Source organism: Cherax quadricarinatus, chromosome 4 (assembly GCF_038502225.1).
Source record: "Cherax quadricarinatus isolate ZL_2023a chromosome 4, ASM3850222v1, whole genome shotgun sequence".
Classification (NCBI taxonomy): Eukaryota; Metazoa; Arthropoda; class Malacostraca; order Decapoda; family Parastacidae; genus Cherax; species Cherax quadricarinatus.
Genome location: NC_091295.1, coordinates 24619019 through 24642842, shown reverse-complemented (window position 1 = coordinate 24642842; position 23824 = coordinate 24619019). Strand labels below are relative to the sequence as shown.

Genomic DNA, 23824 nt, shown 5'->3' with positions numbered 1-23824 from the left:
CTGTGGTGTTTCACCCTCCAGGTCTACATGTGACTGCGATGTTTCACCCTCCAGGTCTACATGTGACTGGTGTTTCACCCTCCAGGACTACATGTGACTGTGGTGTTTCACCCTCCAGGTCTACATGTGACTGCGGTGTTTCGCCCTCCAGGACGACATGTGACTGTGGTGTTTCACCCTCCAGGTCTACATGTGACTGCGGTGTTTCACCCTCCAGGACTACATGTGACTGCGGTGTTTCGCCCTCCAGGACTACATGTGACTGTGGTGTTTCACCCTTCAGATCTACATGTGACTGTGGTGTTTCGCCCTCCAGGACTACATGTGACTGTGGTGTTTCACCCTCCAGGACTACATGTGACTGCGGTGTTTTGCCCTCCAGGTCTACATGTGACTGCGGTGTTTCGCCCTCCAGGACTACATGTGACTGTGGTGTTTCACCCTCCAGGTCTACATGTGACTGCGGTGTTTCGCCCTCCAGGACATGTGACTGCGGTGTTTCACCCTCCATGTTTACATGTGACTGCGATGTTTCACCCTCCAGGTCTACATATGACTGTGGTGTTTCACCCTCCATGTCTACATGTGACTGTGGTGTTTCGCCCTTCATGTCTGCATGTGACTGTGGTGTTTCACCCTCCATGTCTAAATGTGACTGTGGTGTTTCACCCTCCATGTCTACATGTGACTGTGGTGTTTCGCCCTTCATGTCTACATGTGACTGTGGTGTTTCACCCTCCATGTCTACATGTGACTGTGGTGTTTCGCCCTTCATGTCTACATGTGACTGTGGTGTTTCACCCTCCAGGTCTACATGTGACTGTGGTGTTTCACCCTCCAGGTCTACATGTGACTGTGGTGTTTCGCCCTCCAGGACTACATGTGACTGTGGTGTTTCACCCTCCAGGTCTACATGTGACTGCGGTGTTTCACCCTCCATGTCTACATGTGATTGCGGTGTTTCGCCCTTCAGGTCTACATATGACTGGTGTTTCACCCTCCAGGTCTACATGTGACTGTGGTGTTTCACCCTCCAGGTCTACATGTGACTGTGGTGTTTCGCCCTCCAGGACTACATGTGACTGTGGTGTTTCACCCACCAGGACTACATGTGACTGCGGTGTTTCACCCACCAGGACTACATGTGACTGTGGTGTTTCACCCACCAGGACTACATGTGACTGTGGTGTTTCACCCACCAGGACTACATGTGACTGCGGTGTTTCGCCCTCCAGGACTACATGTGACTGTGGTGTTTCACCCACCAGGACTACATGTGACTGTGGTGTTTCACCCTCCAGGTCTACATGTGACTGCGGTGTTTCGCCCTCCAGGACTACATGTGACTGCGGTGTTTCACCCTTCAGCTCTGCATATGACTGCAGTGTTTCACCCTCCATGTCTACATGTGACTGCGGTGTTTCGCCCTCCAGGACTACATGTGACTGTGGTGTTTCACCCTCCAGGTCTACATGTGACTGCGGTGTTTCGCCCTCCAGGACATGTGACTGCGGTGTTTCACCCTCCATGTTTACATGTGACTGCGATGTTTCACCCTCCAGGTCTACATGTGACTGTGGTGTTTCACCCTCCATGTCTACATGTGACTGTGGTGTTTCACCCTCCATGTCTACATGTGACTGCGGTGTTTCGCCCTCCAGGTCTACATGTTACTGGTGTTTCACCCTCCATGTCTACATATGACTGTGGTGTTTCACCTTTCATGTCTACATGCGACTGTGGTGTTTCGCCCTCCATGTCTACATGTGACTGCATTGTTTCACCCTCCATGTCTACATGTGACTGTGGTGTTTCACCCTTCAGGTCTACATGTGACTGCGGTGTTTCACCTTTCATGTCTACATGCGACTGTGATGTTTCGCCCTCCATGTCTACATGTGACTGCGGTGTTTCACCCTCCATGTCTACATGTGACTGCAATGTTTCACCCTCCATGTCTACATGTGACTGTGGTGTTTCACCCTTCAGGTCTACATGTGACTGCGGTGTTTCACCCTCCATGTCTACATGTGACTGTGGTGTTTCACCCTCCATGTCTACATGTGACTGTGGTGTTTCACCCTCCATGTCTACATGTGACTGCGGTGTTTCACCCTCCATGTCTACATGCGTCTGTGGTGTTTCGCCCTCCATGTCTACATGTGACTATGGTGTTTCACCCTCCGTGTCTACATGTGACTGTGGTGTTTCGCCCTTCATGTCTACTTGTCACTCTGGTGTTTCACCCTCCATGTCTACATGTGACTGTGGTGTTTCACCCTCCAGGTCTACATGTGACTGTGGTGTTTCACCCTCCATGTCTACATGTGACTGTGGTGTTTCACCCTCCATGTCTACATGTGACTGTGGTGTTTCACCCTCCAGGTCTACATGTGACTGTGGTGTTTCACCCTCCATGTCTACATGTGACTGTGGTGTTTCACCCTCCAGGTCTACATGTGACTGTGGTGTTTTACCCTCCATGTCTACATGTGACTGTGGTGTTTCACCCTCCAGGTCTACATGTGACTGTGGTGTTTCGCCTTCCATGTCAACATATGACTGGTGTTTCGCCTTCCATGTCTACATGTGACTGTGGTGTTTCGCCTTCCATGTCTACATATGACTGGTGTTTCGCCTTCCATGTCTACATATGACTGGTGTTTCGCCTTCCATGTCTACATATGACTGGTGTTTCGCCTTCCATGTCTACATATGACTGGTGTTTCGCCTTCCATGTCTACATATGACTGGTGTTTCGCCTTCCATGTGTACATATGACTGGTGTTTCGCCTTCCATGTCTACATATGACTGGTGTTTCGCCTTCCATGTCTACATATGACTGGTGTTTCGCCTTCCATGTCTACATATGACTGGTGTTTCGCCTTCCATGTCTACATATGACTGGTGTTTCGCCTTCCATGTCTACATATGACTGGTGTTTCGCCTTCCATGTCTACATGTGACTGTGGTGTTTCACCCTCCAGGTCTACATGTGACTGTGGTGTTTCGCCTTCCATGTCAACATATGACTGGTGTTTCGCCTTCCATGTCTACATATGACTGGTGTTTCGCCTTCCATGTCTACATATGACGTGTTTCGCCTTCCATGTCTACATATGACTGGTGTTTCGCCTTCCATGTCTACATATGACTGGTGTTTCGCCTTCCATGTCTACATATGACTGGTGTTTCGCCTTCCATGTCTACATATGACGTGTTTCGCCTTCCATGTCTACATATGACTGGTGTTTCGCCTTCCATGTCTACATATGACTGGTGTTTCGCCTTCCATGTCTACATATGACTGGTGTTTCGCCCTCCAGGACTACATGTGACTGCGGTGTTTCACCCTCCATGTTGATTATTTTTGTATTAAACAACTATAATACAAAAAAGAAAAAGAAAAAAAAACACTGTACTGGTGAGAGAAACTTCTAGATGATCCGGGACAGGATTGTAGATGAATGGTTCACAGAACCGACACGTCATCATCCGGGACAGGATTGTAGATGAATGGTTCACAGAACCGACACGTCATCATCCGGGACAGGATTGTAGATGAATGGTTCACAGAACCGACACGTCATCATCCGGGACAGGACCTGTGATCTAAAACAACTCAAGACGAGTTGTTGTAGATCACATTGAACAAATGTGACACCACCAACCACTCAAGACGATGCTTTGATTCACCCTGGACCATTGTCAGGTTATCATGAGGTTCCTCTCCTAAGTGACGCGGGATTTTGATGAACTGTCCAAGTGATGGTAACTAATATTGTATTCTTCCTTATGTTTGTATTATGTCCGATATTGGATTATTATTATTATAATCAAAAAGAAGCGCTAAGCCACAAGGGCTATACAGCGTCCGATATTGGAAGTTTCCATATTGTTAGTTCTAAGAGTCGTCTTGTGTATCGTCAGTGCCGTGTATTAATGGTCCGCCTCCTGTTGTCTTTCTCTGTTGATTTTGTGAAGGACCTGCTTAATTTGGACCAGTGGGCCTGCTGCAGTGTTCCTCCATTCTTATGTTGTCATCTGTCTGGTCCTCACTTCTCTGGTCTTTTTCTGTCTGTTTATATCTGCGTCTAAAAGAAATTGACATTTTCTGTATTCTCGTTGTTTTTCTTTCAATGTTTGTGTAGGATTCTTTGCCTTTCAGTCGAAAATCTGAGCACCTTAGGTTTTATCTTTGCTCTTTATAATAATAATAATAATATTTATTATTATTATTATTATTATTATTTTAATGAGACATTTGCAATTTAAAACTTGACATTAGCAATGGTAGCGCGTTCGGCCCAGAACATAACCCGGAATCAACCCGGGACGTACAGGCAAGCAAGTCTCTTAACACCTTCCTTGCTGAAAGTAGATAACTCAGGTGTTTGTCGACTTCTGTTAGTGGCATCCTGAGGGAGATAATCGCCCTCCCCCATTCCCGGTGGAAATAAGCCACCCTGCTTCCCTTACCTGGGTTGTTCTGTGTTAATAATCTTTCTGGGTTTATAACCCTCCAGGGTTAACCCAGGAGGGCCAGTTCTTCAAGTGGGCAGCAGCGGCGTAAGAGCCATTTAGCGTAGCCTTGACCACTGGTAACTGGTGATTAATGCTTAGTGGATGTTGAGTGTTTTATCTGGTGATTAGTGAGGATATAGTGTGATATTTGGTGATTAGTGAGGAATTTGTATTATATATAATGATTAGTAGGGATTTAAAGAGTGTTATATCCGGGTTGCGGAGAAGGGTATCATCCAGGTGATGTAGTGGCAGACAGCATGATTAGTGTTATGGTAATGACCGCTGTGTTATAATGGTAATGTTGTGGTGTGGAAGGCGGTGTTGGCTTTCACGAGAATGGTAATAAAAGAGGGAGGCAGGTGAGTAAGTGAGAGAGAGAGAGAGAGAGAGAGAGAGAGAGAGAGAGAGAGAGAGAGAGAGAGAGAGAGAGAGAGAGAGAGAGAGAGAGAGAGAGAGAGAGAGAGAAGGCCTGTGTGAATTCTAAGGTATTTGAGCAGGTTGGGTTACTAGCACTTGGTTCTTCTCTTCACCGTACAGAGAGCAGGGAGAAAGCCTACGTATACGCCATCTCGGCCGCCGGGGTGGCATACAGCGTCACCCGCGCCTGCAGCAGAGGAGAATTGACGGAGTGTGGTTGTGATGAACGCATACGTCAGCGACCCACCAGAGGCAGGTATGTCACTGTGAGTCTTCTACGTCACTCCTGTGCGTCACTGTCTCATATACATCGCTCTTAACCTATCTTCGTACTCCGGCCCACGTGGGTCTGGGGCCAGATTTGTACCAAACATCTGAACTTTCTGAATTTTGTACATATGTTTGATATGATGAAGGTTCCATGCAGGCTCTGTGTACTCCAGTACTGGTGTAACATGTACCGTCTATAGTGATGTCATCTTAAGATTCATGGAAACTCTTTTTATATATACTAGTTTTGCTTAGGCTTTCGTTGCTATTCTATTGGTTTGTCCCTCAGTCATCAGGTTTGTTGTGGTGTTGAAGTCAAGGTCATTTTCTCATACAGATTCAAATAATTGATTATATAATTAGAGTAATGGAAGACAGTGCCGAGAGGTAGGTGAGCAAAACATATGTGCAACAATTAAGTATCTCGGAAATAAAGATAGTTAACTGTTGCCCATATTTCACTCACCTGTTTGACTACCTAGTGTGGTACGCCACCTCTACCTTCCTATCTCCTGGTTCCCTCCTCATAAACATATAATCATTAGCAGTGAATCCCAGTAGCCACCTGCTGAACCGTTCATGTAACTTGTTTAAGTCTTTCTTTAACATCTTACAATCCTCTTCTCACTTTATTCTCCTCGTAAACTTTGCGTCATCCTCAAACATTAACATTGACCCGGCAGGTCCTTGACATATTTCATGAAGATTGTGGTTCCAACAAATGAACTTTGTAACACTCCATTTCATTCATCGGTCTGATCTTTGTCTTCTCGATATACTTAGGTGAGTTAAAGCAGCAGTTTGCCTCTCTCAACCCATGCTGGTTTTTACAACAAAATCTTTGTTTTCCAGATGGTATACCAACTTAATCTTTCATATGTTCTTCATTACCTTGCAGAGTATACATGGCAGCGATGTTGGTTGAAGCAGAAGAACCTCTTCTTTATTTCCATTTTGCAAGTTGTTGCAACAGTTGAATATTAAAAGCTCTCTGGCATCCCTCCTTTCTCCTGGGATTTATTATACTCTTTCGTCTCCTTCACTATTCATTGAGATTTTATCTGTTTACATTGTTTTTAATGTCTAGTTCCCTCAGGTATTATTTTTTTGCCTATTATTTTGTAACAACTAGTGTGTTTAGAGTCTTGTATTGCGGTGTTCCTCTCCATGGTTCATGGTGGTGGTGAGGTGTTCCTCTCCATCGTTCATGGTGATGGTGAGGTGTTAATCTCCATGGTTCATGGTGGTTTATCTGGAGAGAGTTCCGGGGGTCAACGCCCCCGCGGCCCGGTCTGTGACCAGGCCTCCTTAGGTCAGTGTCCCAGGATGCGACCCACACCAGTCGACTAACACCCAGGTACCCATTTTACTGATGGGGAACATAGACAACAGGTGGAAAGAAACACGTCCAATGTTTCTACTCTGGCTGGGAATCGAACCCAGGCCCTCACCGTGTGAAGCGAGAGCGTTAACCACCAGGCCACCAGAGCCTGGTGGTGAGATGTTCCTCTCCATCGTTCATGGTGGTGGTGAGGTGTTCCTCTCCATGGTTCATGGTGGTGGTGAGGTGTTCCTCTCCATGGTTCATGGTGGTGGTGAGGTGTTCCTCTCCATGGTTCATGGTGGTGGTGAGGTGTTCCTCTCCATGGTTCATGGTGGTGGTGTGGTGTTCCTCTCCATGGTTCATGGTGGTGGTGAGGTGTTCCTCTCCATGGTTCATGGTGGTGGTGATGTGTTCCCTCCATGGTTCATGGTGGTGGTGAGGTGTTCCTCTCCATGGTTCATGGTGGTGGTGAGGTGTTCCTCTCCATGGTTCATGGTGGTGGTGAGGTGTTCCTCTCCATGGTTCATGGTGGTGGTGTGGTGTTCCCTCTCCATGGTTCATGGTTCATGGTGGTGGTGAGGTGTTCCTCTCCATGGTTCATGGTGGTGGTGAGGTGTTCCTCTCCATCGTTCATGGTGGTGGTGAGGTGTTCCTCTCCATGGTTCATGGTGGTGGTGAGGTGTTCCTCTCCATGGTTCATGGTGGTGGTGAGGTGTTCCTCTCCATGGTTCATGGTGGTGGTGAGGTGTTCCCTCCATGGTTCATGGTGGTGGTGAGGTGTTCCTCTCCATGGTTCATGGTGGTGGTGAGGTGTTCCTCTCCATGGTTCATGGTGGTGGTGAGGTGTTCCTCTCCATGGTTCATGGTGGTGGTGAGGTGTTCCTCTCCATGGTTCATGGTGGTGGTGAGGTGTTCCTCTCCATGGTTCATGGTGGTGGTGAGGTGTTCCTCTCCATGGTTCATGGTGGTGGTGAGGTGTTCCTCTCCATGGTTCATGGTGGTGGTGAGGTGTTCCCTCCATGGTTCATGGTGGTGGTGAGGTGTTCCTCTCCATGGTTCATGGTGGTGGTGAGGTGTTCCTCTCCATGGTTCATGGTGGTGGTGAGGTGTTCCTCTCCATGGTTCATGGTGGTGGTGAGGTGTTCCTCTCCATGGTTCATGGTGGTGGTGAGGTGTTCCTCTCCATGGTTCATGGTGGTGGTGAGGTGTTCCTCTCCATGGTTCATGGTGGTGGTGAGGTGTTCCTCTCCATCGTTCATGGTGATGGTGAGGTGTTCCCTCCATGGTTCATGGTGGTGGTGAGGTGTTCCTCTCCATCGTTCATGGTGGGGGTGAGGTGTTCCTCTCCATGGTTCATGGTGGTGGTGAGGTGTTCCTCTCCATGGTTCATGGTGGTGGTGAGGTGTTCCTCTCCATGGTTCATGGTGGTGGTGAGGTGTTCCTCTCCATGGTTCATGGTGGTGGTGAGGTGTTCCTCTCCATCGTTCATGGTGGTGGTGAGGTGTTCCCTCCATCGTTCATGGTGGTGGTGAGGTGTTCCCTCCACCGTTCATGGTGGTGGTGAGGTGTTCCTCTCCATCGTTCATGGTGGTGGTGAGGTGTTCCTCTCCATGGTTCATGGTGGTGGTGAGGTGTTCCCTCCACCGTTCATGGTGGTGGTGAGGTGTTCCTCTCCATCGTTCATGGTGGTGGTGAGGTGTTCCTCTCCATGGTTCATGGTGGTGGTGAGGTGTTCCTCTCCATCGTTCATGGTGGTGGTGAGGTGTTCCTCTCCATGGTTCATGGTGGTGGTGAGGTGTTCCTCTCCATCGTTCATGGTGGTGGTGAGGTGTTCCTCTCCATGAGGTGTTCATGGTGGTGGTGAGGTGTTCCTCTCCATCGTTCATGGTGGTGGTGAGGTGTTCCTCTCCATGGTTCATGGTGGTGGTGAGGTGTTCCTCTCCATCGTTCATGGTGGTGGTGAGGTGTTCCTCTCCATGGTTCATGGTGGTGGTGAGGTGTTCCTCTCCATCGTTCATGGTGGTGGTGAGGTGTTCCTCTCCATGGTTCATGGTGGTGGTGAGGTGTTCCTCTCCATCGTTCATGGTGGTGGTGAGGTGTTCCTCTCCATCGTTCATGGTGGTGGTGAGGTGTTCCCTCCATCGTTCATGGTGGTATTGAGGTGTTTCTCCTCCACCGTTCATGGTGGTAGTGAGGTGTTCCTCTCCATCGTTCATGGGGGTGGTGAGGTGTTCCCTACCTCGTTCATGGTGGTGGTGAGGTGTTCCGCTCCATCGTTCATGGTGGTGGGGAGGGGTTCCTCTCCATCGTTCATGGTGGTGGTGAGGTGTTCCTCTCCATCGTTCATGGTGGTGGTGAGGTGTTCCATGGTGGTGGTGAGGTGTTCCTCTCCATCGTTCATGGTGGTGGTGAGGTGTTCCTCTCCATCGTTCATGGTGGTGGTGAGGTGTTCCTCTCCATCGTTCATGGTGGTGGTGAGGTGTTCCTCTCCATCGTTCATGGTGGTGGTGAGGTGTTCCCTCCATCGTTCATGGTGGTGGTGAGGTGTTCCTCTCCATGGTTCATGGTGGTGGTGAGGTGTTCCTCTCCATGGTTCATGGTGGTGGTGAGGTGTTCCTCTCCATCGTTCATGGTGGTGGTGAGGTGTTCCTCTCCATCGTTCATGGTGGTGGTGAGGTGTTCCTCTCCATCGTTCATGGTGGTGGTGAGGTGTTCCTCTCCATCGTTCATGGTGGTGGTGAGGTGTTCCTCTCCATCGTTCATGGTGGTGGTGAGGTGTTCCTCTCCATGGTTCATGGTGGTGGTGAGGTGTTCCTCTCCATGGTTCATGGTGGTGGTGAGGTGTTCCTCTCCATCGTTCATGGTGGTGGTGAGGTGTTCCTCTCCATCGTTCATGGTGGTGGTGAGGTGTTCCTCTCCATCGTTCATGGTGGTGGTGAGGTGTTCCTCTCCATCGTTCATGGTGGTGGTGAGGTGTTCCCTCCATCGTTCATGGTGGTGGTGAGGTGTTCCCTCCATCGTTCATGGTGGTGGTGAGGTGTTCCTCTCCATCGTTCATGGTGGTGGTGAGGTGTTCCTCTCCATCGTTCATGGTGGTGGTGAGGTGTTCCTCTCCATCGTTCATGGTGGTGGTGAGGTGTTCCTCTCCATCGTTCATGGTGGTGGTGAGGTGTTCCTCTCCATCGTTCATGGTGGTGGTGAGGTGTTCCTCTCCATGGTTCATGGTGGTGGTGAGGTGTTCCTCTCCATCGTTCATGGTGGTGGTGAGGTGTTCCTCTCCATCGTTCATGGTGGTGGTGAGGTGTTCCTCTCCATCGTTCATGGTGGTGGTGAGGTGTTCCTCTCCATCGTTCATGGTGGTGGTGAGGTGTTCCTCTCCATCGTTCATGGTGGTGGTGAGGTGGTTCATGGTGGTGGTGAGGTGTTCCTCTCCATCGTTCATGGTGGTGGTGAGGTGTTCCTCTCCATGGTTCATGGTGGTGGTGAGGTGTTCCTCTCCATCGTTCATGGTGGTGGTGAGGTGTTCCTCTCCATGGTTCATGGTGGTGGTGAGGTGTTCCTCTCCATGGTTCATGGTGGTGGTGAGGTGTTCCTCTCCATGGTTCATGGTGGTGGTGAGGTGTTCCTCTCCATGGTTCATGGTGGTGGTGAGGTGTTCCCTCCATCGTTCATGGTGGTGGTGAGGTGTTCCTCTCCATCGTTCATGGTGGTGGTGAGGTGTTCCTCTCCATGGTTCATGGTGGTGGTGAGGTGTTCCTCTCCATGGTTCATGGTGGTGGTGAGGTGTTCCTCTCCATCGTTCATGGTGGTGGTGAGGTGTTCCTCTCCATGGTGGTGGTGAGGTGGTTCATGGTGGTGGTGAGGTGTTCCTCTCCATCGTTCATGGTGGTGGTGAGGTGTTCCTCTCCATGGTTCATGGTGGTGGTGAGGTGTTCCTCTCCATCGTTCATGGTGGTGGTGAGGTGTTCCTCTCCATCGTTCATGGTGGTGGTGAGGTGTTCCTCTCCATGGTTCATGGTGGTGGTGAGGTGTTCCTCTCCATCGTTCATGGTGGTGGTGAGGTGTTCCTCTCCATGGTTCATGGTGGTGGTGAGGTGTTCCTCTCCATCGTTCATGGTGGTGGTGAGGTGTTCCTCTCCATCGTTCATGGTGGTGGTGAGGTGTTCCTCTCCATGGTTCATGGTGGTGGTGAGGTGTTCCTCTCCATCGTTCATGGTGGTGGTGAGGTGTTCCTCTCCATGGTTCATGGTGGTGGTGAGGTGTTCCTCTCCATGGTTCATGGTGGTGGTGAGGTGTTCCTCTCCATCGTTCATGGTGGTGGTGAGGTGTTCCTCTCCATGGTTCATGGTGGTGGTGAGGTGTTCCTCTCCATCGTTCATGGTGGTGGTGAGGTGTTCCTCTCCATGGTTCATGGTGGTGGTGAGGTGTTCCTCTCCATGGTTCATGGTGGTGGTGAGGTGTTCCTCTCCATCGTTCATGGTGGTGGTGAGGTGTTCCTCTCCATGGTTCATGGTGGTGGTGAGGTGTTCCTCTCCATCGTTCATGGTGGTGGTGAGGTGTTCCTCTCCATCGTTCATGGTGGTGGTGAGGTGTTCCTCTCCATGGTTCATGGTGGTGGTGAGGTGTTCCTCTCCATCGTTCATGGTGGTGGTGAGGTGTTCCTCTCCATCGTTCATGGTGGTGGTGAGGTGTTCCTCTCCATGGTTCATGGTGGTGGTGAGGTGTTCCTCTCCATCGTTCATGGTGGTGGTGAGGTGTTCCCTCCACCGTTCATGGTGGTGGTGAGGTGTTCCTCTCCATGGTTCATGGTGGTGGTGAGGTGTTCCTCTCCATCGTTCATGGTGGTGGTGGTGGTGGTGGTGAGGTGTTCCTCTCCATCGTTCATGGTGGTATTGAGGTGTTCCTCTCCATCGTTCATGGTGGTGGTGAGGTGTTCCCTCCATCGTTCATGGTGGTGGTGAGGTGTTCCTCTCCATCGTTCATGGTGGTGGTGAGGTGTTCCTCTCCATCGTTCATGGTGGTGGTGAGGTGTTCCTCTCCATCGTTCATGGTGGTGGTGAGGTGTTCCCTCCATCGTTCATGGTGGTGGTGAGGTGTTCCCTCCATCGTTCATGGTGGTGGTGAGGTGTTCCTCTCCATCGTTCATGGTGGTAGTGAGGTGTTCCTCTCCATGGTTCATGGTGGTAGTGAGGTGTTCCTCTCCATCGTTCATGGTGGTGGTGAGGTGTTCCTCCTCCAGGTGTTCCTCTCCATCGTTCATGGTTGTGGTGAGGTGTTGCTCTCCATCGTTCATGGTGGTGGTGAGGTGTTCCTCTCCATGGTTCATGGTGGTGGTGAGGTGTTCCTCTCCATCGTTCATGGTGGTGGTGAGGTGTTCCTCTCCAGGTGCTCCTCTCCATGGTTCATGGTGGTCCATGGTGAGGTGTTCCTCTCCATCGTTCATGGTGGTGGTGAGGTGTTCCTCTCCATGGTTCATGGTGGTGGTGAGGTGTTCCTCTCCATCGTTCATGGTGGTGGTGAGGTGTTCCTCTCCATCGTTCATGGTGGTGGTGAGGTGTTCCTCTCCATCGTTCATGGTGGTGGTGAGGTGTTCCTCTCCATGGTTCATGGTGGTGGTGAGGTGTTCCTCTCCATCGTTCATGGTGGTGGTGAGGTGTTCCTCTCCATGGTTCATGGTGGTGGTGAGGTGTTCCTCTCCATGGTTCATGGTGGTGGTGAGGTGTTCCTCTCCATGGTTCATGGTGGTGGTGAGGTGTTCCTCTCCATCGTTCATGGTGGTGGTAGTGAGGTGTTCCTCTCCATCGTTCATGGTGGTGGTGAGGTGTTCCTCTCCATGGTTCATGGTGGTGGTGAGGTGTTCCTCTCCATGGTTCATGGTGGTGGTGAGGTGTTCCTCTCCATCGTTCATGGTGGTGGTGAGGTGTTCCTCTCCATCGTTCATGGTGGTGGTGAGGTGTTCCTCTCCATGGTTCATGGTGGTGGTGAGGTGTTCCTCTCCATCGTTCATGGTGGTGGTGAGGTGTTCCTCTCCATGGTTCATGGTGGTGGTGAGGTGTTCCTCTCCATGGTTCATGGTGGTGGTGAGGTGTTCCTCTCCATCGTTCATGGTGGTGGTGAGGTGTTCCCTCCTCCTGATTTTGGGATGTGTATTCCTTGATGCATGTATTGTTACCCCTGTGTTTGTGTATGTGTGTGTGTGTGTACTCACCTAATTGTGGTTGCAGGGGTCGAGACTCAGCTCCTGCCTGTGTGTGTGTGTGTATGTGTGTGTGTGTGTGTGTGTGTACTCACCTAGTTGTACTCACCTAGTTGAGGTTGCGGGGGTCGAGACTCAGCTCCTGCCTGTGTGTGTGTGTGTGTGTACTCACCTAATTGTGGTTGCAGGGGTCGAGACTCAGCTCCTGCCTGTGTGTGTGTGTGTATGTGTGTGTGTGTGTGTGTGTGTACTCACCTAGTTGTACTCACCTAGTTGAGGTTGCGGGGGTCGAGTCCGAGCTCCTGGCCCCGCCTCTTCACTGATCGCTACTAGGTCACTCTCCCTGAGCCGTGAGCTTTATCATACCTCTGCTTAAAGCTATGTATGGATCCTGCCTCCACTACATCGCTTCCCAAACTATTCCACTTACTGACTACTCTGTGGCTGAAGAAATACTTCCTAACATCCCTGTGATTCATCTGTGTCTTCAGCTTCCAACTGTGTCCCCTTGTTACTGTGTCCAATCTCTGGAACATCCTGTCTTTGTCCACCTTGTCAATTCCTCTCAGTATTTTGTATGTCGTTATCATGTCCCCCCTATCTCTCCTGTCCTCCAGTGTCGTCAGGTTGATTTCCCTTAACCTCTCCTCGTAGGACATACCTCTTAGCTCTGGGACTAGTCTTGTTGCAAACCTTTGGAGTGTGTGTGTGTGTGTGTGTGTGTGTGTGTGTGTGTGTGTGTGTGTGTGTGTGTACTCACCTAGTTGAGGTTGCGGGGGTCGAGTCCGAGCTCCTGGCCCCGCCTCTTCACTGGTCGCTACTAGGTCACTCTCCCTGAACCGTGAGCTTTATTATACCTCTGCTTAAAGCTATGTATGGATCCTGCCTCCACTACATCACTTGTTAGGCTATTCCACTTCCTGACGACTCTATGACTGAAGAAAGACTTCCCAACATCCCTATGACTCGTCTGAGTCTTCAGCTTCCAATTGTGATCCCTTGTTTCTGTGTCCCCTCTCTGGAACAACCTGTCTCTGTCCACCTTATCTATTCCACGCAGTATTTTGTATGTCGTTATCATGTCTACCCTGACCCGCCTGTCCTCCAGTGTCGTCAGTCTGATTTCCCTCAACCTTTCTTCGTAGGACATACTCCTGAGCTCCGGAACTAGCCTTGTTGCAAACCTTTCCACTTTCTGTAATTTCTTGACGTGTTTGTCCAGGTGTGGTTTCCAAACTGGAGCTGCATACTCCAGTATGGGCCTGATGTACACAGTGTACAGTGTCTTGAACGATTCCTTACTAAGGTATCGGAACGCTATTCTCAGGTTTGCCAGGCGCCCATATGCTGCAGCAGTTATCTGGTTAATGTGTGCCTCCGGAGACATGCTCGGTGTTATGGTTACCCCAAGATCTTTCTCCTTGAGCGAGGTTTGCAGTCTTTGGCCACCTAGCCTATACTCTGTCTGCGGTCTTTTTTGCCCTTCTCCGATCTTCATGACTTTGCATTTGGCAGGGTTGAATACAAGAAGCCAGTTGCTGGACAACGTGACCAGCCTGTCCAGGTCTCTTTGAAGTCCTGCCTGGTCCTCATCTGATTTAATTCTCCTCATTAACTTCACATCATTTGCGAACAGGGACACCTCTGAGTCTATCCCTTCCATCATGTCATTCACATATACCAGAAATAGCACTGGTCCTAGGACCGACCCCCGTGGGACCCCACTCGTCACAGGTGCCCACTGTGATACCTCATCCTGTACCATGACTTGTTGTTGCCTCCCTGTCAGGTATTCTCTGATCCATTGAAGTGTGTGTGTGTGCTTGTTAACCACATGGTTCTCACCCCCACTGGTTAACTACATGGTTCTCACCCCCACTGGTTAACTACATGGTTCTCACCCCCACTGGTTAACCACATGGTCCTCACCCCCACTGGTTAACCAAATGGTTCTCACCCCCACTGGTTAACCACATAGTTCTCACCCCCTGGTTAACTACATGGTTCTCACCCCCCTAATTAACCACATAGTTTTCACCTCCACTGGTTAACCACATAGTTCTCACCCCCGCTGGTTAGCTACATGGTTCTCACTCCCACTGGTTAACCACATAGTTCTCACCCCCACTGGTTAGCCACATGGTTCTCACCCACACTGGTTAACCACATAGTTCTCACCCCCATTGGTTAACCACATAGTTCTCACCCCCGCTGGTTAACTACAAGGTTCTCACTCCCACTGGTTAACCACATAGTTCTCACCCCCACTGGTTAACCACGTAGTTCTCACCCCCGCTGGTTAACTACATGGTTCTCACTCCCACTGGTTAACCACATAGTTCTCACCCCCACTGGTTAGCCACATGGTTCTCACCCCCACTGGTTAACCACATAGTTCTCACCTCCACTGGTTAACCACGTAGTTCTAACCCCCGCTGGTTAACTACAAGGTTCTCACTCCCACTGGTTAACCACATAGTTCTCACCCCCACTGGTTAACCACGTAGTTCTCACCCCCGCTGGTTAACTACATGGTTCTCACTCCCACTGGTTAACCACATAGTTCTCACCCCCACTGGTTAGCCACATGGTTCTCACCCCCACTGGTTAACCACATAGTTCTCACCTCCACTGGTTAACCACGTAGTTCTAACCCCCGCTGGTTAACTACAAGGTTCTCACTCCCACTGGTTAACCACATAGTTCTCACCCCCACTGGTTAACCACGTAGTTCTCACCCCCGCTGGTTAACTACATGGTTCTCACTCCCACTGGTTAACCACATAGTTCTCACCCCCACTGGTTAGCCACATGGTTCTCACCCCCACTGGTTAACCACATAGTTCTCACCTCCACTGGTTAACCACGTAGTTCTAACCCCCGCTGGTTAACTACAAGGTTCTCACTCCCACTGGTTAACCACATAGTTCTCACCCCCACTGGTTAACCACATGGTTCTCACCCCCACTTGTTAACCACATGGTTCTCACCCCCACTGGTTAACCACATGGTTCTCACCCCCACTTGTTAACCACATGGTTCTCACCCCCACTAGTTAGCCACATAGTTCTCACCCCCACTGGTTAGCCACATAGTTCTTACCCCCACTGGCTAACCACATGGTTTTCACCCCCACTTGTTAACCACATAGTTCTCACCCCCGCTGGTTAGCCACATGGTTCTCACCCCCACTGGCTAACCACATGGTTCTCACCCCCACTTGTTAAGCACATGGTTCTCACCCCCACTTGTTAACCACATGGTTCTCACCCCCACTTGTTAACCACATGGTTCTCACCCCCACTTGTTAACCACATGGTTCTCACCCCCACTGATTAACCACATGGTTCTCACCCCAACTTGTTAACCACATGGTTCTCACCCCCACTAGTTAGCCACATAGTTCTCACCCCCACTGGTTAACCACATAGTTCTCACCCCCACTGGCTAACCACATGGTTCTCACCCCCACTTGTTAACCACATAGTTCTCACCCCCACTGGTTAGCCACATGGTTCTCACCCCCACTTGTTAACCACATGGTTCTCACCCCCACTTGTTAACCACATGGTTCTCACCCCCACTGGTTAACCACATGGTTCTCACCCCCACTGGTTAACCACATGGTTCTCACCCTCACTTGTTAACCACATGGTTCTCACCCCCACTGGTTAACCACATGGTTCTCACCCTCACTGGTTAACCACATGGTTCTCACCCCCACTGGTTAACCACATGGTTCTCACCCCCACTGGTTAACCACATGGTTCTCACCCTCACTGGTTAACCACATGGTTCTCACCCCCACTGGTTAACCACATGGTTCTCACCCCCACTGGTTAACCACATGGTTCTCACCCCCACTGGTTAACCACATGGTTCTCACCCCCACTGGTTAACCACATGGTTCTCACCCCCACTGGTTAACCACATGGTTCTCACCCCCACTGGTTAACCACATGGTTCTCACCCTCACTGGTTAACCACATGGTTCTCACCCCCAATGGTTAACCACATGGTTCTCACCTCCACTGGTTAACCACATGGTTCTCACCCTCACTGGTTAACCACATGGTTCTCACCCCCACTGGTTAACCACATGGTTCTCACCCCCACTGGTTAACCACATGGTTCTCACCCCCACTGGTTAACCACATGGTTCTCACCCCCACTGGTTAACCACATGGTTCTCACCCCCACTGGTTAACCACATGGTTCTCACCCTCACTGGTTAACCACATGGTTCTCACCCCCACTGGTTAACCACATGGTTCTCACCCCCACTGGTTAACCACATGGTTCTCACCCCCACTGGTTAACCACATGGTTCTCACCCCCACTGGTTAACCACATGGTTCTCACCCCCACTGGTTAACCACATGGTTCTCACCCCCACTGGTTAACCACATGGTTCTCACCCCCACTGGTTAATCACATGGTTCTCACCCCCACTGGCTAACCACATGGTTCTCACCCCCACTTGTTAACCACATGGTTCTCACCCCCACTGGTTAACCACATGGTTCTCACCCCCACTGGTTAACCACATGGTTCTCACCCCCACTGGTTAACCACATGGTTCTCACCCCCACTGGTTAACCACATGGTTCTCACCCCCACTGGTTAACCACATGGTTCTCACCCCCACTGGTTAACCACATGGTTCTCACCCCCACTGGTTAACCACATGGTTCTCACCCCCACTGGTTAACCACATGGTTCTCACCCCCACTGGTTAACCACATGGTTCTCACCCTCACTGGTTAACCACATGGTTCTCACCCCCACTGGTTAACCACATGGTTCTCACCCCCACTGGTTAACCACATGGTTCTCACCCCCACTGGTTAACCACATGGTTCTCACCCCCACTGGTTAACCACATGGTTCTCACCCCCACTGGTTAACCACATGGTTCTCACCCCCACTGGTTAACCACATGGTTCTCACCCCCACTGGTTAACCACATGGTTCTCAGCCCCACTGGCTAACCACATGGTTCTCACCCCCACTTGTTAACCACATGGTTCTCACCCCCACTTGTTAACCACATGGTTCTCACCCCCACTTGTTAACCACATGGTTCTCACCCCCACTGGTTAACCACATGGTTCTCACCCCCACTGGTTAACCACATGGTTCTCACCCCCACTTGTTAACCACATGGTTCTCACCCCCACTTGTTAACCACATGGTTCTCACCCCCACTGGTTAACCACATGGTTCTCACCCCCACTGGTTAACCACATGGTTCTCACCCCCACTGGTTAACCACATGGTTCTCACCCCCACTTGTTAACCACATGGTTCTCACCCCCACTTGTTAACCACATGGTTCTCACCCCCACTTGTTAACCACATGGTTCTCACCCCCACTGGTTAACCACATGGTTCTCACCCTCACTGGTCTGCAGGTGGGAGTGGGGAGGTTGTTCGGAGGACCTGAGGTTTGGGGAGTACTTTAGTAAGGAGTTCGTGGACGCCCGCGAGGCCAGGAACACCGCTGACGGCCTCATGAACCTCCACAACAACGAGGCTGGAAGGAGGGTAAGTCTACCTCTCTGTAGTACCATGGTAACTACCATGTGTACTGCGGTAACTATCATGTGTACTGTGGTAACTGTCATTTGTACTGTTGTAACTACCATGTGTACTGTGGTAATTACCATGTGTACTGTGGTAACTACCATGTGTACCATGGTAACTACCATGTGTACCTTGGTAACTACCATGTGTACTGTGGTAACTGCCATGTGTACTGTGGTAATTACCATGTGTACTGTGGTAACTACGATGTGTACCATGGTAACTACCATGTTTACCATGGTAACTACCATGTGTACCGTGGTAACTACCATGTGTACCTTGGTAACTACCATGTGTACTGTGGTAACTACCATGTGTACTGTGGTACCTACCATGTGTACTGTACTCACCTAATTGTACTCACCTAATTGTGGTTGCAGGGGTCGAGACTCAGCTCCTGGCCCCGCCTCTTCACTGATCGCTACTGGATCCTCTCTCTCTCTGTGGTAATTACCATGTGTACTGTGGTAACTACCATGTGTACTATGGTAACTACCATGTGTACCTTGGTAACTACCATGTGTACTGTGGTAACTACCATGTGTACTGTGGTAACTACCATGTGTAGCATGGTAACTACCATGTGTACTGTTGTAACTACCATGTGTACTGTGGTAACTACCATGTGTACTGTGGTAACTACCATGTGTAGCATGGTAACTACCATGTGTACCATGGTAACTACCATGTGTACTGTGGTAACTACCATGTGTACTGTGGTAGCTACCATGTGTAACATGGTAACTACCATGTGTACTTTGGTAACTACCATGTGTATTGTGGTAACTACCATGTGTACTGTGGTAACTACCATGTGTAGCATGGTAACTACCATGTGTACCTTGGTAACTACCATGTGTACTGTGGTAACTACCATGTGTACCGTGGTAACTACCATGTGTACTGTGGTAACTACCATGTGTACCGTATTAACTACCATGTGTACCGTGGTAACTACCATGTGTACTGTGGTAACTACCATGTGTACTGTGGTAACTACCATGTGTACTGTGGTAACTACCATGTGTACTGTGGTAACTACCATGTGTACTGTGGTAACTACCATGTGTACTGTGGTAACTACCATGTGTACTGTGGTAACTACCATGTGTACTGTGGTAACTACCATGTGTACTGTGGTAACTACCATGTGTACTGTGGTAACTACCATGTGTACTGTGGTAACTACCATGTGTACTGTGGTAACTACCATGTGTACCATGTTTAGAATCATTTCTCGTTTCATTGTTGATTCGTCACTTATTGGTTGAAATGCAGTAATAATAATAATAATAATAATAACAATAATAATAATAATAATAATAATAATAATAATAACTGCTAAATTTATATTGTGTTTTTGTAAAGCTAGAAATTCGTATGGGTGATTCAGCGCGATGAGTTTTGTAGACTTGATCCACCGTCCACTAATAGCCAAGCAGAAAGTGTGTTTACACAGGCAGACTCTTCCCTCAGAGAGAGAACTGGATGGAAATTAGTTGTTTTGGTTGACGCAGCCCAGCAGCCACAAGCGAAAGTTTGTGGCAGCTGCGTCATAAGCTGAGAGTACACATTATAATACTTTGAGACAGCTTAGTCTGTATATTTGTGTACTCACCTAATTGTGGTTGCAGGGGTCGAGACTCGGCCCCTGGCTCTACCTCTTCACTGATCGCTACTAGGTCCCCTCTCTCTCTCTCTCTCTCTCTCTCTTTCTGCTCCTTGAGCTTTGTCATACCTCGTGTTAAAGCTATGTATGGCTCCTGTCTCCAGTACATCACTTGCTAGGCTATTCCACTTCCTGACGACTCTGTGACTAAAGAAATACTTCCTAACATCTCTGTGACTCGTCTGAGTCTTCAACTTCCAGTTGTGACCCCTTGTTTCTGTGTCCCCTCTCTGGAACATTCTGTCTCTGTCCACCTTATCTATTCCACGCAGTATTTTGTATGTCGTTATAATGTCTCCCCTGACCCTTCTGTCCTCCAGTGTCGTCAGGCCGATTTCCCTCAACCTTTCTTCGTAGGACATTCCCCTGAGCTCCGAAACTAGCCTTGTTGTAAACCTTTGTACTTTCTCTAATTTCTTGACGTGCTTGACCAGGTGTGGGTTCCAAACTGGTGCTGCATACTCCAGTATGGGCCTGACGTACACAGTGTGCAGTGTCTTGAACGATACCTTACTAAGGTATCGGAACGCTATTCTCAGGTTTGCCAGGCGCCCATATGCTGCAGCAGTTATCTGGTTGATGTGTGCCTTCGGAAACGTGCTCGGTGCTATGGTCACCCCAAGATCTTTCTACTTGATTGAGGTTTGCAGTCTTTGTCCACCTAACCTATACTCTGTCTGCGGTCTTCTTTGCCCTTCCCCAATCTTCATGACTTCATTTGGCGGGGTTGAATTCGAGAAGCCAGTTGTTGGACCAGGTGTCCAGCTTGTCCAGGTCTCTTTGTAGTCCTGCCTGATCCTCATCTGATTTAATTCTCCTCATTAACTTCACATCATCTGCGAGCAGGGACACTTCAGTGTCTATCCCTTCTGTCATGTCATTCACATATACCAAAAATAGCACTGGTCCTAGGACCGACCCCTGTGGGACCCCACTCGTCACAGGCGCCCACTGTGATACCTCATCACGTACCATGACTCGTTGTTGCCTCCCTGTCAGGTATTCTCTGATCCATTGCAGTGCCCTTCCTGTTATACGCGCGTGATCCTCCAGCTTCTGCACTAATCTCTTGTGAGGAACTGTTTCAAAGGCCTTCTTGCAGTCCAGGAAAATGCAATCAACCCACCCCTCTCTCTCGTGTCTTACTTCTGTTACTTTGTCACTAAACTCCAGAAGGTTTGTGACACAGGATTTGCCTTCCATGAATCCGTGCTGGTTGTCATTTATATTCTTGTTCCGTTCCAGGTGCTCCACCACTCTCCTCCTGATAATCTTATCCATGACCTTGCATACTATACACGTCAGTGACATTGCTCTGTAGTTTAATGCCTCGTTTCTGTCTCCTTTCTTAAAAATGGGGACTATATTTGCCGTTTTCCATACGTCAGGTAGTTGCCCAGTTTCAGGAGATGTGTGTTAGTTATGTGTGTGTGTGTGTGTGTGTGTGTGTGTGTCAGCTGGGATATTTACACATGAGAGTTGTAGCAGCTTCTGGCTTGTTGGGAGGCCAAGTATGTGGTTACGTGGCACTATTTAATAGTGCCACATAAGCGGTACTTAAGAACGTGTACGAGATCACTGTATAGCGCAGTGCCACTAACACGGGTCTTACAAGTATACTGAAAACTGATTTAAGGGTTTATTAAGAGTTAACCAGAATTACAGTTTACACATTCTTGTCCCTTCGAGAGAAGGGAGGTTGCCTTGGCAATAAGGAAGAGCTCTTGACCCAAGATAATGTAGCTACCCTTTCCATCCTCGGATCAAACCTAATTGCGTATTATTTCTCGAGCGCTGTATGACCCCATGCGGATTTTGGATTTCTCCTGTGAAAATGTTATCAGTAATGCATTCACGTTCTTACATTGTAAACAAGTGTATGTGTTGCCCTGGTGGGTACCAGGCCATCAGGTCAGAGATGGAGCTGGTGTGTAAGTGCCACGGAGTATCAGGTTCCTGCTCCATGAGGGTGTGCTGGCGCAGGATGGCACCCTTCAGGAACATTGGTGACTCCCTCCTGCAGCGCTTCGAGGGCGCCTCCATCGTCAGGTAACACTCCTTCCTCCGCACCACCTCACTCTTAAGAACAAATATTGTTTTATTATACTTCACTGTTGAGATTTATATACGTGTTTAATAATCACTCAGTAATGTTCTTAGAATCAAGCACATTCCTCACTCTGCTTCACGTATTACACTCAAATCAACAATTCTACACTTTTTTCTAATTGTTAAAACATTTGCCTTTTGGCACTTACACAGCCAAAAACTATTTAACCTATGTTTCTGGGTTATCTGCTTCAGCATTTAAAGTTTGAAGCCGTTCTGAAGACGCATTCTTAAGTTATTACACAGAAAAAATACCTCCTAGTTTTTAAGCTAAAATTAATAAATCAACATCTAATTTTTTTTTAATAATTTGAACACCCCTCTTAAGTAATATACACCAGAGTTAAAAGTTTGAAGCCGTCCAGCAGAGGCGTTCTATAGGTATCATATAAAAAGCTTCAATCATTATAGTTATTATCTTTCTGGAGATACCTGGTAATATAATATTTAATATTCTTTATATAATAGCTTCGTTTCTGCTTACGTATTACTTTATCGTCAGATTTGTAAAGAAACGGAAGAGGAAGAAACTGCGGCCACTGAAGCGAGGCTTCAAGAGAGCGAGTAGGCGAGACCTGGTCTACCTGGAGGAGTCTCCTGACTACTGTACTCGTAATGAAGAGTACGTCAACACCTGTACTTCTTGTAACTGAGTACTTAAACCTCGCCTTGTTGTAAATAGTAATTATATCTCCATCACTCTAGATGGTTTTTCCTGTTATACTTCATCACACAATAGTCTTCCTATCATACCTCATCACAAAGGATAGTTCAACAGTTCCCACCTTCTCCCCACACAGGCTTGGTGTGCTGGGCACGGAGGGTCGGCTGTGCAACAAGACCAGTTGGGGTATGGATGGTTGCAGGATCCTGTGTTGTGGCCGGGGCTACCAGACCATGGTGAGGGAAGTGACAGAAAAGTGCAACTGCAGGTTCATCTGGTGTTGCAAAGTACACTGTGAAAAGTGCCAAGTGTCTCGTGAGGAACATTATTGCAACTAATAAAGTGTTACAGCCACGCACTTAAGGTGACAGGGACCCCTCGAGGATACAAAGTGCTGTATGAGCAACTAGTGAATCCGTAACGATTATCTTTACCATACTAGTAAGCTCTCTTATAAAGCTCCTATATATATATATTGTGATTTTTTGTAAATGCGATTGAAAAAAAATTGCATTCAAAATTAAATAACGCGTATTATGAAGTGAAAGCTCGGGTGATGACAAGAGGTGTGGGGTTAAAAGATAAAGAATCTAACACAAAGTGGGAGTTGTCACAGTTGCTCTTTGGAAATAAATGGTATGAAATACCGACACAATGGAAATATAAACCAAATGCAGTATAATGTGATCCTTTATTGTTTGTGACTTGAAAAAGCCCACTGTGGGCGAAATGTTGTCAATAAAGGATCACATTATACTGCATATGTGTTTATATTTCCACAGTTGCTCTTTGTTGATGACACTGTGCTTCTGGGAGATTCTGCAGAGAAGTTGCAGAGGTTGGTGGATGAGTTTGGTAGGGTATGTAAAAAAAGAAAATTAAAAGTGAATATAGGAAAAAGTAAGGTGATGAGGATAACAAAAAACGGTATGTAACGAAAGATTGGATATCAGATTGGAGGGAGAGAGTCTGGAGGAGGTGAATGTATTCAGATACTTAGGAGTGGACGTGTCAGCAGATGGGTCTACGAAAGATGAGGTGAATCATAGAATTGACCAGTG

General features: G+C 48.7%; 1 protein-coding gene across 1 annotated transcript in view; it reads left to right on the top strand.

Annotated features, from left to right (window-relative positions):
* The window catches only part of LOC128684163 (protein Wnt-2b-like), a 279764-nt gene extending 256362 nt beyond the window's left edge, over positions 1–23402 (top strand). The window contains exons 4-8 of the mRNA XM_053770288.2: positions 5066–5201; positions 18150–18282; positions 21894–22039; positions 22602–22721; positions 22900–23402. Of these exons, the coding sequence (XP_053626263.1) occupies positions 5066–5201; positions 18150–18282; positions 21894–22039; positions 22602–22721; positions 22900–23101 (737 nt within the window). The 3' untranslated portion in view covers positions 23102–23402. The remainder of the gene's footprint in view (positions 1–5065; positions 5202–18149; positions 18283–21893; positions 22040–22601; positions 22722–22899) is intronic.
* The last annotated feature ends 422 nt before the right edge of the window (positions 23403–23824 follow it).